Here is a 14,433-nt window from a genome sequence, read left to right on the forward strand (position 1 = left end):
TCCTTTTAAAAAAATTAAATCAGGTATGAAAGTCAAGCCCAGAATATAATATACTTTTTAAAGTGACGGAATCGAATTTTTGAGTGTTTAATAATATACAATTAACCAAAACGAGCTCAAGGTGCCCTCACATGCGCAAGTCATATGACTGCACTGCGCAACAACGTCTGCGCAGGTGCCCCACTAACCTAACCTAACCTAACCCAACCCAAACCAACCAAAACGGGGTAATCTGCATCAGTGCAAAATGGTTTCCTGCGCACGAATTTTGGAAAAAGCGAATGGATGCTCAGAAATTATTGAAATTTTGTATGGACGTCATGCCACAGGTAAGTTATTGATATTCATACTCTATTATGTCTTATCGATTTTTAGAAATTCGCACGAAGGCATCAAAGTCGTGAGGTGGAGGATGCGCAAAGTCGGCCACGACCACTTATCAATAACGATATTAAGCGTTCACACAATCCCCATATAACACAATTAGTGCTTATATTCGTGTAATACATCATAACACGTCTAAAATTACATAATGTTTCCACAAGAAATATTTCTTCCAAAATTGATGCAGGGTAGATGTTGACGCAAATACGTAGCAGATTCATGCTTAACGATGACCCAATCTAACTCACTATAAATAAGTATCATGTAACGAAAGAATCGGAATAAACATACGTGAATGATAGTACGTCATTTATTAATATAAATCGCCTCACAAAGAAACTGAATATAAATCTCTGGTACATCAATTGCAATGTTTGGTGGGCGCGTAATTCGTGGCGCACGTCAAACTTGTGGTAACATATTGGTGTCCTATGTCAAACTTCTACAAAATATATCGAAAATATTGCCTCACATTTACTCGAGGACACGACGTTCAAACACAATGACGCAGTCTATCGGAAAAATACGGAACCAAAGATAAGACGAGCCCTCTGTGACGAACTCAATGGAAAGAAATCAATACTTTCGAATTGCATCGAGGACCAATCAGAAGACAGTCAGTACTGATTCTGTCTTGGAAAAATCGGCTGGTCCCATTGGAATAGTCGCCATTAAACTACGGTTGGGATTATTCGATTTCTGTCGGTCAGTATCAACCTAACTTTGTGTTCTAGGAATAGAGTTCTTCGGGACCATTAACAAGATTAATTACCACCGTTAAATCAAGTATTAACGGGTGCTACCTACACTGAATCTCAATGTAAGGATGTGCTGCAAACAGACCTTCTTCAAGTTTTGCTATTATTCTCGAGACATTGTTCAATGGCGCAACAAATATTTGAGCTGAGGAACGACTGGATTTTAGAGCAACACACACCTGAACGCGGTCCTAAATTCGTCAGAATCTGTCGAGAATCGATGAACCAATTTACTGTAACCTGAGTGTCAACCTATCCTAATCTTCGGAACTTATTAAAAACACAGACAGACAGAGAGACAGAGAGAGAGATGCTTCAACTGAGTGAACAGTTCTATAATATTTCTTGATGATTTAGACAGGCGTAATACTTCGTTTCTCACTCTGTAAGACAATCCGAACTTGAAAACACTTAGGGAAAGAGATTCAAGAAGATTATTTACAAGCGAGTGGGGGGAAGTAATACTGATAAAGAAAAAGTTATGTAACCGGTACATTAAGCCTTCAACAGAAAATGCTAAATACCAATTAGTTCAATTCTGAAAGTTTACTTCAACGTACGTACCAAGTGCTTTAATTATGATGCCTTTTATATTTATGGATTTTCTATGATTCTCACTATAAACAGCGATCATTTCCTTAAACAGCGTTAACCAGTTGATCTTCGTAATGCTGAAGAGTTGTGTTTTCTTCGCGGTACGGACTGAATTCTTAAATATTATTCAGACGAACTACGATTCTCGGAATAAACAGCGATCATTTCCTTAAACAGCGTTAACCAGTTGATCTTCGTAATGCTGAAGAGTTGTGTTTTCTTCGCGGTACGGACTGGATTCTTAAATGCTATTTAGACGAACTATGATTCTCGGAATAAACAGCGATCATTTCCTTAAACAGCGTTAATCAGTTGATCTTCGTAATGGTGAAGAGTTGTGTTTTCTTCGCGGTACGGACTGAATTCTTAAATATAATTCAGACGAACTATGATTCTCGGAATAAACAGCGATCATTTCCTTAAACAGCGTTAATCAGTTGATCTTCGTAATGGTGAAGAGTTGTGTTTTCTTCGCGGTACGGACTGAATTCTTAAATATAATTCAGACGAACTATGATTCTCGGAATAAACAGCGATCATTTCCTTAAACAGCGTTAATCAGTTGATCTTCGTAATGGTGAAGAGTTGTGTTTTCTTCGCGGTACGGACTGAATTCTTAAATATAATTCAGACGAACTATGATTCTCGGAATAAACAGCGATCATTTCCTTAAACAGCGTTAACCAGTTGATCTTCGTAATGGTGAAGAGTTGTGTTTTCTTCGCGGTACGGACTGAATTCTTAAATATAATTCAGACGAACTATGATTCTCGGAATAAACAGCGATAATTTCCTTAAACAGCGTTAATCAGTTGATCTTCGTAATGGTGAAGAGTTGTGTTTTCTTCGCGGTACGGACTGAATTCTTAAATATAATTCAGACGAACTATGATTCTCGGAATAAACAGCGATCATTTCCTTAAACAGCGTTAACCAGTTGATCTTCGTAATGGTGAAGAGTTGTGTTTTCTTCGCGGTACGGACTGAATTCTTAAATATAATTCAGACGAACTATGATTCTCGGAATAAACAGCGATAATTTCCTTAAACAGCGTTAATCAGTTGATCTTCGTAATGGTGAAGAGTTGTGTTTTCTTCGCGGTACGGACTGAATTCTTAAATATAATTCAGACGAACTATGATTCTCCCAGTCGTGCGGCGGTCTTCAGGTAGTGAGGACTGTAAAGCCCGGCCAGGCACTCTGACTTGGTCCTTCGAGGGAACATCGAGCAGCGGAGAAGAATAGGACGCCAGCTTACGCCGTGCCCACCCGCGATTACCGAAACCTAACGGTGACAGCATAAGCAAAGGGACAACGCAGAAGCAAGGTCTGGCGGGCTGGTGCCCTCCAAACCGGCATACCAAAGCTAAGTGCAGAGGAAAGCGTTAGGGGCTTCCACCTCCTGGCAGGCGTGGGTGTTGGTGAGTACACCGCGTGAGTCAGGATGGTGAAACCCAAGGTGGTGAGACTTAACCCGCAGGGAGTAAAGAGAATGCTAGACGTCTCCGGCCCCTCAGGCCGACGAACCAAAACAAAACTGACTACTAAAACGGATAAAGACAAAGACATGAAACTGAAAAAACAGGCAAAACGCACACCTCGGTCGCCGTCAACTACTGACTTCGAAAATTCGTCGTCAGACCTTTCGGACACCGAAATGACGTCAATTTGGCCACAGGGTCAAGAAGGAGCTAGGGCAACGGCAACCTCGCCAGTAGCAGGCCCTTCTGGCACTAAAACTTTAATCGTAGAGGCGGAGGTCCACTGTTCCCAAGGCGGGACTAAAATTGATAAGGTCAGTGCGCAGAAAGCAACAGACTCTGCTACAGCGTCCTCTGAACGGTTGAATCCGGAGGAAATTGTGGAGGGAGATGACTTCACTGTCATTACCTCCAAAAAGAAATTGAAAAGAGCACCTCCAAAACCCGCAATAACTGACGAAGCAATTAACGCTGAGTTACCTTCCTCTCCCACCCCTGAGACCCGTGATTCTGGGAAGACAGGACCCGCCAATAACCACTACTTAAACGCCCCGAGAGCAAAAATCCCACCGGTAATCATTCACCACCACTATGAAGGTGACATGACCCGACTCAACAAGGACTTCCATACAAAATTCCAGCCGCTGGGCTTCACTTCTCACAGAATAAAGTCCGGAATCGCTTGTCAAACGTCCACATACAAGGACTATCTGAACCTTCAAACCTTCTTGAAAGACAACAAGGTGCCGTTCAATTTACTCAGATCGAACGACTCCAAGCCCTTCAAAGTGGTCATAAAAGGCATTCCGCCAACCACCCCCCCAAAAACCATCCAAAACGAACTGATCGCACTGGGACTGGCAGTTCAAACCGTTATCCCAATGACCGCTTGGAGAGATAAAACCCCTCTGCCAATGCATATAGTCGAACTGGACAACGTTCCCCAGAGTCAAAAGATCTCTCAGCTGTCCCATCTCTGTTTTATAAAAATTTCTGTCGAACCTTATAAGGGGCGAACCGTGCCGCCTCAGTGCGCACGGTGCCAACAGTTTTACCACGTGGCGGCAAACTGTCAGGCCCCTCCGGCCTGTGCCCACTGCGCGGAGGAACATTGCTCGTGGCAATGTGAAAATAGATTCCTCCCAAACTTCGTGCCGACCTGCGCCCTGTGCAAGATCGGGGAGCACGGCTCCAAGTACAGAGGGTGTCCCTTCTTCCGTGACCTCATGGAGAGGGAGACGAAGAGCAGACCTCCGCAGGAAAATTCAAAAAGAATTGCTGGAGCGCGGGTCTCAGCTCAACCCCAGCGACCGCCCCCCAAAACGTTCCGTGACTTCCCCCCTATGGGTGCTGCAAATGCCTGGAGCAGGCCACTGAACTTCGTCAGCTCACAACTAACACAGCCTCCACCACATCCCTACAACTACAACTTCCATCAACCACGGGACCTTTATTCTTCCTATCATTTTCCACAGCCGCACATCATACAACAACACGCCCGGCTTGCCCACAGTGCTAACTGTCCCTGCTGCGTCCGGTCCAACACATCAACACAGGCTGCAGCGAGCAAGCCTCCGAATTCTGTAACAGGCAGATCTTCGCCGGTTCCGGACAGACCAGTCTCTCCCGCTCTCTCTGTAGTAGCGCAGGACGTCACACCTGCCGAATCATCTCTCGGCCCAAAATCTAGGCCCTCAGGCCCCAAGACCAAAGTAACTAAGGGGAACAACACAGAACCACTCAGGCAGGGAAAAGAAGAACACACGAGCCAGAGAGAGACACACACATCTCATGAACGCACCCAACAATACCCACACCCTCCCGCGGGTCTGAGACTCGGAAATCCTCACACCCAGCAGCAGACAAGAGAATTTGTCGAAATTGTTCGGACTTTCAATCCGAACTTCTCTTTCCATTACCTTCTATCTTCCATCTCAGGAATGCTTTTACAATTCATGCAGCACCCTTATGAGAGCGCCCTCCCAATAATCTTTAATAACTTCCTAGCCACCCTCCTCGGTCTTCCTAATCATGGGTAGGTCCCTCAGCCACACTGACATCCTGTTCTGGAACGCCAGAGGCGTCAAGATTAAAAAATCAGAACTATTAGATTATTTGGAAACCAATAACATCCCCATAGCTCTAATTAATGAAACTCATTTACAATCTGCAACAAAATTTAAGTGCCCAAACTACACGACATTCCGGTCTGACAGGCTAAATCAGAGGGGTGGCGGAACGGCCATTCTAATTCGCCAGGGCTTCAAGCATTCGGAAATTCCCCTTCCCCCCCTCCAACACATGGAAGCGACAGCTATCCAAGTTAACATCAATAGGGAAACAATAGTACTAATCTCTATTTACAACCCCCCGGGCAGAATTATAGAGAGTGACCTGGACCATCTTTTGGAAACCGAAAACAAAGTAATTCTAGCAGGCGATTTCAACGCCAAGCATTTAACCTGGAACGCTCGGCAGAACAATGCAGCGGGACAGACACTTCTCACACATTACTATAAAAGTAATTACGTAATCTCGGCTCCATCCCACCCCACACACTTTCCAGATTGTAATCCTGGTGAAGCCGATATACTTGATTTTGCCATAATCAGTAACGTGCTTTCCAGCCACTCAATACGCACACAAGGCAGTCTTTCGACATCCGACCACAACCCAGTTCTTCTTAGAATACGTGGTCCACTAGAACCAGATGAATTAAAACATACATTCGTCTACAGCGAAGCCAATTGGAATCTTTTTCAAAATTACATTTCTGAAAACCTAAACACACAGTGCGTAGACGGGAACTGCTGTAACAGTGAGATTGATACAGCTGTTGACCACCTTACAGACGTTCTGAATAAGGCCACGCACCACTCTATTCCGCTCAGACGGAGAACTTTCAGGTCAATGCAAATTGCAGCAGCCACTCGACTTCTCATCCAAGAAAGAAACAAACTGAGAAATCAGTGGCAAAGAACCCACGACATAAGGCTTCGTCCCCTCATCAACGCCTTGAAACACAAAATTGACTCGGCCATTAAAGATCAAATTTCGAACACCTGGCAGCAAACACTCCAAGGCCTCGACACTACCAACACTAAAGACACGTGGAGGATAACAAAAAGCCTCACAAACACGGACACAAAAATCCCACCCCTGAAACACAATGGCAACGTTGCAATTACCAACCAAGACAAAGTGAATATTTTTGCTGATACTTTAGAAGAAATATTCCAAACGAACCCAAACGTAGACACCAACTTCACCGTTAGCACAGAGCAGGTAGTTACCGACTTCCTGATGCAACCTCCGCAGGCCTCCGTAAGGCTTACAAACCATTGCGAGGTCGAATGGATTATCCGCCACCTTAAACCCCGCAAGGCTCCTGGCCCTGATGGGATTCAGAACATAGTACTAAAACACCTGCCACGGCCTGTTTTCAGATTTATTGCAAAAATATTTAACAAGTCATTAGCTTCAAATTATTTTCCTACCCAGTGGAAAAACGCTAAAGTTATCATGCTCCCAAAACCAAAAAAGGACCATTCCTCCCCGTTAAATTATAGGCCAATAAGTTTATTAAATTCCCTAGGCAAAGTTTTTGAGAAAATCATCTTAAAAAGACTTAATTTTCAACTTAAGGAGCTCCACATTATCAGAAATGACCAGTATGGTTTTAAACGTGGACATTCCACAACGCACACACTATTAAGAAATATAGAGAGAATCACTCACGGATTTAACAATAAGAAAGCCACAGTGGCATTGTTCCTGGACATAGAACGAGCATTTGATAAAGTTTGGATCACGGGGCTAATAGCAAAACTCATTAAAGTCAAAATTCCGCCTCACCTAATCCACGTAATTCACAGTTACCTCCAGAACCGTTCATTTTCTGTTTCACATGGGAGCTCTCACTCAAGCTGCCGCCCCATCAGGGCCGGCGTTCCCCAGGGTAGCCTACTCGGGCCAACACTTTTTAACATCTACATAAATGACATCCCATCCATTGAGAATGACTCCAACGTGTCCATCTCAATCTATGCAGATGACACAAATATCAGTGCTCGCTCAGGAAAATTAGACATAGCGATAACGAAATTAAACAGAGCAATAGGCCTTCTGGAACCCTGGTTTCGGAGATGGAGAATTCAGATCAACATTGACAAGTGCACCACAACCGTGTTTTCAAAACGTTTACGCGACTATCGCTGCAATGTTCCCACCGTAAAATTTTTTAATAAAACCATAGCTTTTACCTCCGAAACCAAATATCTGGGTGTCACTCTAGATTCCAAATTGACGTACAAGGCCCACATATCATCCATTCTCCGTACAGCTAACTTCAGACTGAGGCAACTATTTCCTTTACTCAATAAATCCTCCAGAATGGATGTTAATTTATCGTTAATGATCTATAAATCACTCCTCCGGTCCATACTGACATATGCCTCCCCCGCCTGGGGCTACGCTGCTAACACTCATTTACAAAAACTTCAGACATTTCAGAACAAAGTCCTCAGAATAATAACCAAATTGCCAAGGGTTACTCCAATCAGTACCCTACACGAACAGACCGGAATGCCGTTGATCAAGAATTACATTAAAGGATTAGCGAATAGGCTATACTTGAAATCGGCCATCAGCTACAACAGTCAAATTCAAGAGCTAGGACAGTACGATCCCAGCATTGACAAATACCTCCGCCCCCGAGCCCTTCTTGCGAGGTGACCCAACCCGCGAAATCCTCCAATCCTTTTGCTCAATAAACGGTCAGAGGATTGCCTCTGTAGTACATTGTTCTGTAACATTAGCCCAACAGCACACCTTAAAATTCCTTCACCTCCTGCATAAACGCAGCTAAACCTCGGCTTTTCTTTTGTAGCCCCCACTACAGTGCACCACCAGCCCGTTATAGGTACCCCGGAGAGTCCAGTCCATAGGCGGTCACATCGACCACTCCCCTACGCTGGACCGACCGCGAACCAACAAACACAAGACGACCACGGCAAGAAAATGGAAAAATGATTTATGGAATATGGATTGAAACTTTTGTAATTGGATAAGCAACGAGCCAAGTTGGTCGTTTCTTATCCAAAACATATCTTTGTAAAAATGAAAAGAAAAAAAAAATGTATCAGTTTTTAATAAAGGAAGCGCACGGACAGAGGCTACCGTTAGGGCTCGCGATTTTAAATGCCGGACTGCTGGCTAGAAGTCAGCAGCACGCATCCGGAAGGTCCTGCGACCGGCCAACTCGACCAAGGTTTTCCGTGGTTTTCCTCGGTACTAGAGCAAATGCTGAGTTGGTACCCAAACTCCACGTTGCTCTGCATGCCTCCCATGCAGCCCTCTCAGAGTAATATCAAAATTCCGCTCTATAGTAGCCCCCCCCCCAAAAATTAACGTAAATTATTCCTAACGCCACCCCCAAGGCCAATATCAAAATTCAAAATTAACGCAAAGACCCGAATCAACTCCCCCCTACCCTATTTCTTACCCCATCCTGTCTCCTAAATCCCTTGTCCACACTAAACTTATTCATACCAGAAGGACGAGCGGGCACTGCCTGGGAACCTTCGTAGCCCACAACCAACATTATACCCCTCCCCCATTTATTGCAGTAGTGCCTATCGCTACTCCCCCCACTTTCTCTCTTCTCTCTCTCTCTTTTTTTTTTATGATTCTCGGAATAAACAGCGATCATTTCCTTAAACAGCGTTAACCAGTTGATCTTCGTAATGTTGAAGAGTGTTTTCTCTTCGCGGTACGGACTGAATTCTTAAATATAATTCAGACGACCTACGGCTTCATGGGGTTAATGATGCTTATTTTTTCATTTCAAAGAGCACACAAAAAGTTAATTTATGAATCCTCTTAGGAAGGGAATGAATTATTTCGGAAGATTTAGTAGCGGTGAGACTTAATATTAAACTGTGTTTTTGTATAAAGAGTATCTAGAGATGTGAATCAGACTGCAGTGACTCACGATAGACTCAAATTTCGGTTTCCTTTTAGTTGTAACACTTCAGTTTCCATAACAGAGGAATTTCATTGATTAGGAAAATACATCAGGTACTCAATTTGACGATATTTTATATTACTTTACACAGAATAAACTGAAAGTCCACAAAACTGCAATTTTTATTAGCGAAGAGTAATTATAACTGTTATAAATTACGCCTTCATAGCTTTCTGACTCGAGATACTGTAAACTGGTGCAGCTTTAATTCAATATATATCTCTACTGTGTTGCTACAAGTGGACTTGAATATCAACGCACTTCCTCTTGGTCTACGCTCCTGTATCCCATCACCATCCTTCGGGATACAACGCAGAACGATACTTCGTTCTGATGACTGCCTCAATCAAGCAAAGGATGTTGAAAATGTTTCTCCATATTTTGGGAACCTCTGCTCTATACAGCACTACATTCTAGCATCTCTGTCTAATTCCATCACCGCGTAAAGAACGCCTACTCAGTCGCGTCCATGGCAGACGGCTAATCCAAATCAATACAGACTCCGTACGCAATACTCGGTCCACCTAACACCAACAGCATTTCCTTACGAAATTTATCCAACAGAAATGAAGTAAGGACGACCAGTCAGTTTTTAAAATTTCTGTGTCTGTACACGAAGAGAAAGGCTTTGACCAGTTAAACGACTGTCAGCTACACGATGACTGCCGTAAATGTTTACAACAAGACAGACGCAAGAAACTGGTCTCATACCGCAAGTGTGCGTGTCCATTTGTCTGCATTTTCTCCTTTTCCAATCTTTCCCATCAACAATTCTCAAATGATCTGTAACTTTTCCTTTCTGTTTCAAACTCATAAAAGAACTCGATTCCTTACCGTACGTAGGGGGTTTCAAACATTCTTTGATTTTGGCGATATCGGTACCTTCGCGAAACCCCATCCACGTAGACCAGGCTTTACTCAGACACTACATTACCGTCGAGACATACTAATTTTTAATTTCCCACAGAACACTATCTACGAAAGTCATTATAATTTTTAATCAACCTCGAAATAATACATCACCGTACTCACCCGAGTCCATCGCTCACTGGTGCCTCATCGTTTCAGACGTCTCGAGCCAGACGACGTCACAGAGCAGCGTCCAGGAGCGAGACGTGGAAAAATCTTCAGAGGGTTCACGACGGCGATGAAGAATGATGATATCATAATCACCGTGAATGTGAAGAGGGCTCCGCCAATCACCTCAAAGCAGACATAATGACAAGAATTTATAATTACGTCGCTTCTGTACGTACGCTCTGAAACTCGATCAGTGGGCATTATCTGACAATTTCTCATTGTACTCAGCGGAGTCCTTAGTTCGCTGCTGCTGTAATATAATTTTCGGGTTGTCGTGTTAGCGACCTCACGATGTAAGCGGCCGTCATCCTCACCGCTCCGTGAACCTCAAGTCTTGAACGAGTGTCACGTGGTTGTTACCACTGACCTAGAAGGAGACGGAATGCGTGGGCAGAATCACAGAACAATCAAAACGTAAAATAAAATAATATCTCAGAATACTTAGTTCAGTGTTGCAAAGTCATTTCAGCCATCTTGTCTTGTGCGACCTAGGCCAAGTCACGTTTTATCCTCAACGTACTTTAAGAACTCTCTACTTCAGAGGACGGAATATTTCATGCAACTCACCTTGAATGACTTAAGTAGGCTCTCGTTGTACAGGACGTAGCACCCGAGGACACACAACAGGACACATGTACTCTCGCATGTGCGTTGTCACAGTCCTAGAGAAAAATATATAGACGATCTTATATCACGCCAGACACAAATGCATATAAGTCAGGGTCGTTATCTAGAGCCTCGTACTACCACCACGAAAGCTTCAACAACTCTTTGGCTGTCGAATAAATCGAGAATTAAACCAAACACAAGCTGAGACGTAATATCAAAATGGCCGACTGAAGCCCCAACTTACGTAAAGACTGCGTACATCCGCGCTGTACCGAAGCAGGAGACAGACAACCGGGAAAAACTCAACTTGTTCGGAGAAAACAAGTTTCGCGGAGCATGCTGGGAAAGGCAAAGATGAAAAACTCATCCACCGCGTGTCGGCAGAGATGAATAAGGGGCAGATAAAATTATACGTCCAGTAATAAAACACTCGAAGCGCAAATACTACGAGCAGCGAAAACTCAATGATTTAATCGAATGAAACCAAATCGCGGGACGGAGGGTGAGCCTCAGCCCCTAGACAAGATCTGTTGCCAGGTCGGTTAGTCGAAAGAGTTGGACGACTTGCCTCGCCCACGAGGTCCTGTTTCCTGTAGCGTGCGAGCGCAAAGCCAACGAGTTGGACTCGTCCGACTCGGGCGGTTCGTTGGAACCCGGCGCCCGGGCCATTGTCCGGAGCCAGGTCCGCGCCTCTGCTCGCTCAAGAAACGGCCTGGGCCTCCACCTCCCTTCGTGGGGCGCGGGGTGGTTAGGGCGCGGGGTGGTTAGGGCGCGGGGGTTAGGGCGCGGGGGTTAGAGCGCGGGGGTTAGGGCGCGTTTTGAATTCTGGTTGTGGATCCTATGTGGGATAATATGGGGATTTTTGGTGGGGAATCCTGCAGGATCGTGGGTAATATTATGTGGTGAATCCAGGGGAATATCCTGGGAATCATGGGTTGCGATCGTGGGAAATTCTGTTGGAAATGTTTGGTGGCAGATTTTGCTAGATCTGGGTAGGGAATTCTTGGTGGGGATCCTAGGAAATCTGTGGGGAATACTAGGATGGTCATGGGGAGTCCTGGTAAATCCGAGGAATCCTGGAGGGGGTTATAGGGGATCCTAGAGGTGATTGTCTTCGGGGATCCTGCCGTGATCCTAGAGGGCAGTGTCCAGGGAATCCTGGGGTCCTAGGGGATCCTGTGGTTCCTGGGATATGGTGATGCTGCAGGGATCCTGAGGGGATGGTCCCGGGGGGGCGATCTTGGGTAGGGGTGATCATGAGGGTTGGCCCAAAGAAGGGGATAGCCCTGGGAAGGGGTGCGACTGGGGTAGTGGCCCTGGGGTAAAGGGTGTGGCCCTAGGGTGGCTGGCTAGCAGAAATATTGGTGAGAAGATATAACCTTGAGATTTTTTAAGACCAGTATCTACGAAACTATTGGGCCGAATTTGTCGTGGCTTCCTTGACCTATACGTGACCTCATTTTGACATGAGTATGGTCAATCAGGTATTTGCCGTTTGGCATAAATACGTATGACCTTGAGAATTTTAAAGACCTCTATCTGGCAAACTATTGGGGCGAACTTGTCTTGACTTTGTCATGACCTTGACGTAACAGTGACATCAATGTTACAAGAGAATAATCACTCTGATAACTGATGAAGATGTGAGGGCGAAATAATGTACAACAGTGGTCCCCAACGCGGTGCCCGCGTTGATAAGGAAAGAGGTTATACTGAATAATAAATGCCGTTCAACCATGAACATTATAAAATCAAAGCACAGTTCTCTACGTACTAATGCCCATCTTGACGATTGCGAGCAGCAACATCATCCTACTCTCCCAAATTTGTAAAACTGGCCGCTGAAATGCAGTGCCAAACATCACACTAACTTCCCACTTGAGTAATAATAATTGTACTTATAAAATTACGTATTTTTGATTGCGTGGTTTCTTGTATCAATAAACGTCGTGTTGTTTTGTGTATTATTTGGTGTCCGTATCTTATTTGTCCAGAGAAAGGAAAAAAAGGTTGGGGACCACTGACGTAAGGCAATACATGCCAAACATTATCATCAGTGCGTTTGGTGTAATCACGCACGTCTGCTGATATCGAAGTTTCAACGTTCCTACGTGCGGATATCCGTATATCCCATGTATACATAAGATCGAGATTAAATACATTTCTTTTGTACATTCATGTATGTCTGATGGTACTCATGTTGATATGGGTTGCCATTATCCACACATTGAAGGCAGATTCATATTTATTTATGACGGACTTTGCCACAGTACGTATGTGTTTGCCGCGTGGTATTCTACGTCCATACAGCATCCAGTTGATGTGATGTGTCCAGATGGGGGGGGAGGAGGTCATAAATGCAGAGGGAGTTAAAGAGAGAAAAGTAATGCCGCACCAGCTTGGCCCAAAATTTATATTCTGAGCAAAAAATTTCGAAAAGGAATTCCCACATCTAGCATCTTAGCTTGGTAGGTCATGTAATCCTCTACTTACCCCCTCAAACCAGAACTATATTGTAAGATTTGAGGTTTCCACAGCAGATATTGTTTCTGTCATAATTGCGTTTGCGCAAATAGACTGGGAGCTTACGCCTGAATGAGGTACCCATCAACGCTTGTAGGGGGAGGTATTCCCATATGTCATTTCAGATAAATCCATTCAAACAGCACACCCAAGTTACTGCTATTCTTATGGGCACACACTCCAGAAGCATCTATACGTTAATGTGATTAAGTCAAGGTTGTGTACAATGTCTTCCGTGGTTTAATGCGTCACTGGGACATACGATTGTGTGGTTCGTATTAACCCGGTCAGTATCGCACTCCATTGCAGCAAGCTGCCACTACAAACAGTCCTACATATCGGGTGGCCATTATGTCCCATTCCACTTGCATGAATAAACGGAAAATCAGTTAACACTGACACGATATCTAGTTGCTACAGGTTGCAGCGTGAACTTGTAACTTAATCAGTACACGAACTGTAAAGAAGTTCTTGACATAATCTCGCACAGTGCTAGGACAATGGATGTAAAATAAAATGTCGTACCTTTAGTTGCAACGAAGGTAACTGTTGCGAGCAGCGCCAACTGGGACAATCATAATTAATAAGAAAGCTGGTCATGTCGTTGACCGATTAACTAACTAGATGGCTTACCGAACCAGAAGGTTCATCACCGAACTAACCAAAGCCCTCCACCGGACCCTGTCCTGGGCCAACAAAATCCAGTCTCCTTCAACTCCTATCTCCCATAGATCCCGCCTGAGATTATCCTCCCATCTACGTCTAGGTCTCCCCAGAGGTCTCTCCCCCTCAGGCTTCCCGGTGCAAACCTCTTGTCCCATCCATGCACGCTACATGCCCAGACCATCTCATTCTTCTCGACTTAATCACCCTGACAATATTGGGGGAGGAGTACAGATTTTTAAGCTCGTCATTGTGCAGTTTTCTCCATGCCCCATCATCTTCTCTCCTAGGCCCAAATATCCTCCTAAACACCCG

The 14,433-nt window shown here is 44.4% G+C and overlaps 2 protein-coding genes across 2 annotated transcripts in view; one reads left to right on the forward strand and one right to left on the reverse strand.

Moving 5' to 3' along the window:
• Nucleotides 1-14,433, reverse strand: part of LOC147871107 (transformation/transcription domain-associated protein-like) — a 178,249-nt gene that overhangs the window by 30,064 nt on the left and 133,752 nt on the right. The window contains exon 11 of the mRNA XM_087341186.1: nt 10,276-10,985. The gene's annotated coding sequence lies outside the window, so the exon portion shown is untranslated. The remainder of the gene's footprint in view (nt 1-10,275; nt 10,986-14,433) is intronic.
• Nucleotides 2,859-9,570, forward strand: LOC147871108 (uncharacterized). Its single transcript, XM_087341177.1, has 2 exons — nt 2,859-3,532; nt 8,107-9,570. Exons 1-2 carry the CDS (start codon nt 3,182-3,184, stop codon nt 8,137-8,139), a joined length of 384 nt encoding a protein of 127 aa, XP_087197303.1. The 5' UTR covers nt 2,859-3,181; the 3' UTR covers nt 8,140-9,570.

The sequence above is a fragment of the Zootermopsis nevadensis genome, unplaced genomic scaffold (genome assembly GCF_977971745.1).
Source record: "Zootermopsis nevadensis isolate Lab colony 2312 unplaced genomic scaffold, Znev_1.0 Znev_ptg000064l, whole genome shotgun sequence".
NCBI classification, from domain to species: Eukaryota; Metazoa; Arthropoda; class Insecta; order Blattodea; family Termopsidae; genus Zootermopsis; species Zootermopsis nevadensis.

Excerpts from the sequence above, each read along its gene's own strand:
- LOC147871108 (XM_087341177.1), top strand. The coding sequence starts at position 3,182 with ATGGTGAAACCCAAGGTGGTGAGACTTAACCCGCAGGGAGTAAAGAGA. Across the intron at positions 3,533-8,106 it reads GCGGGACTAAAATTGATAAG|CCCCCACTACAGTGCACCAC; the intron begins GTCAGTGCGCAG and ends TTTCTTTTGTAG.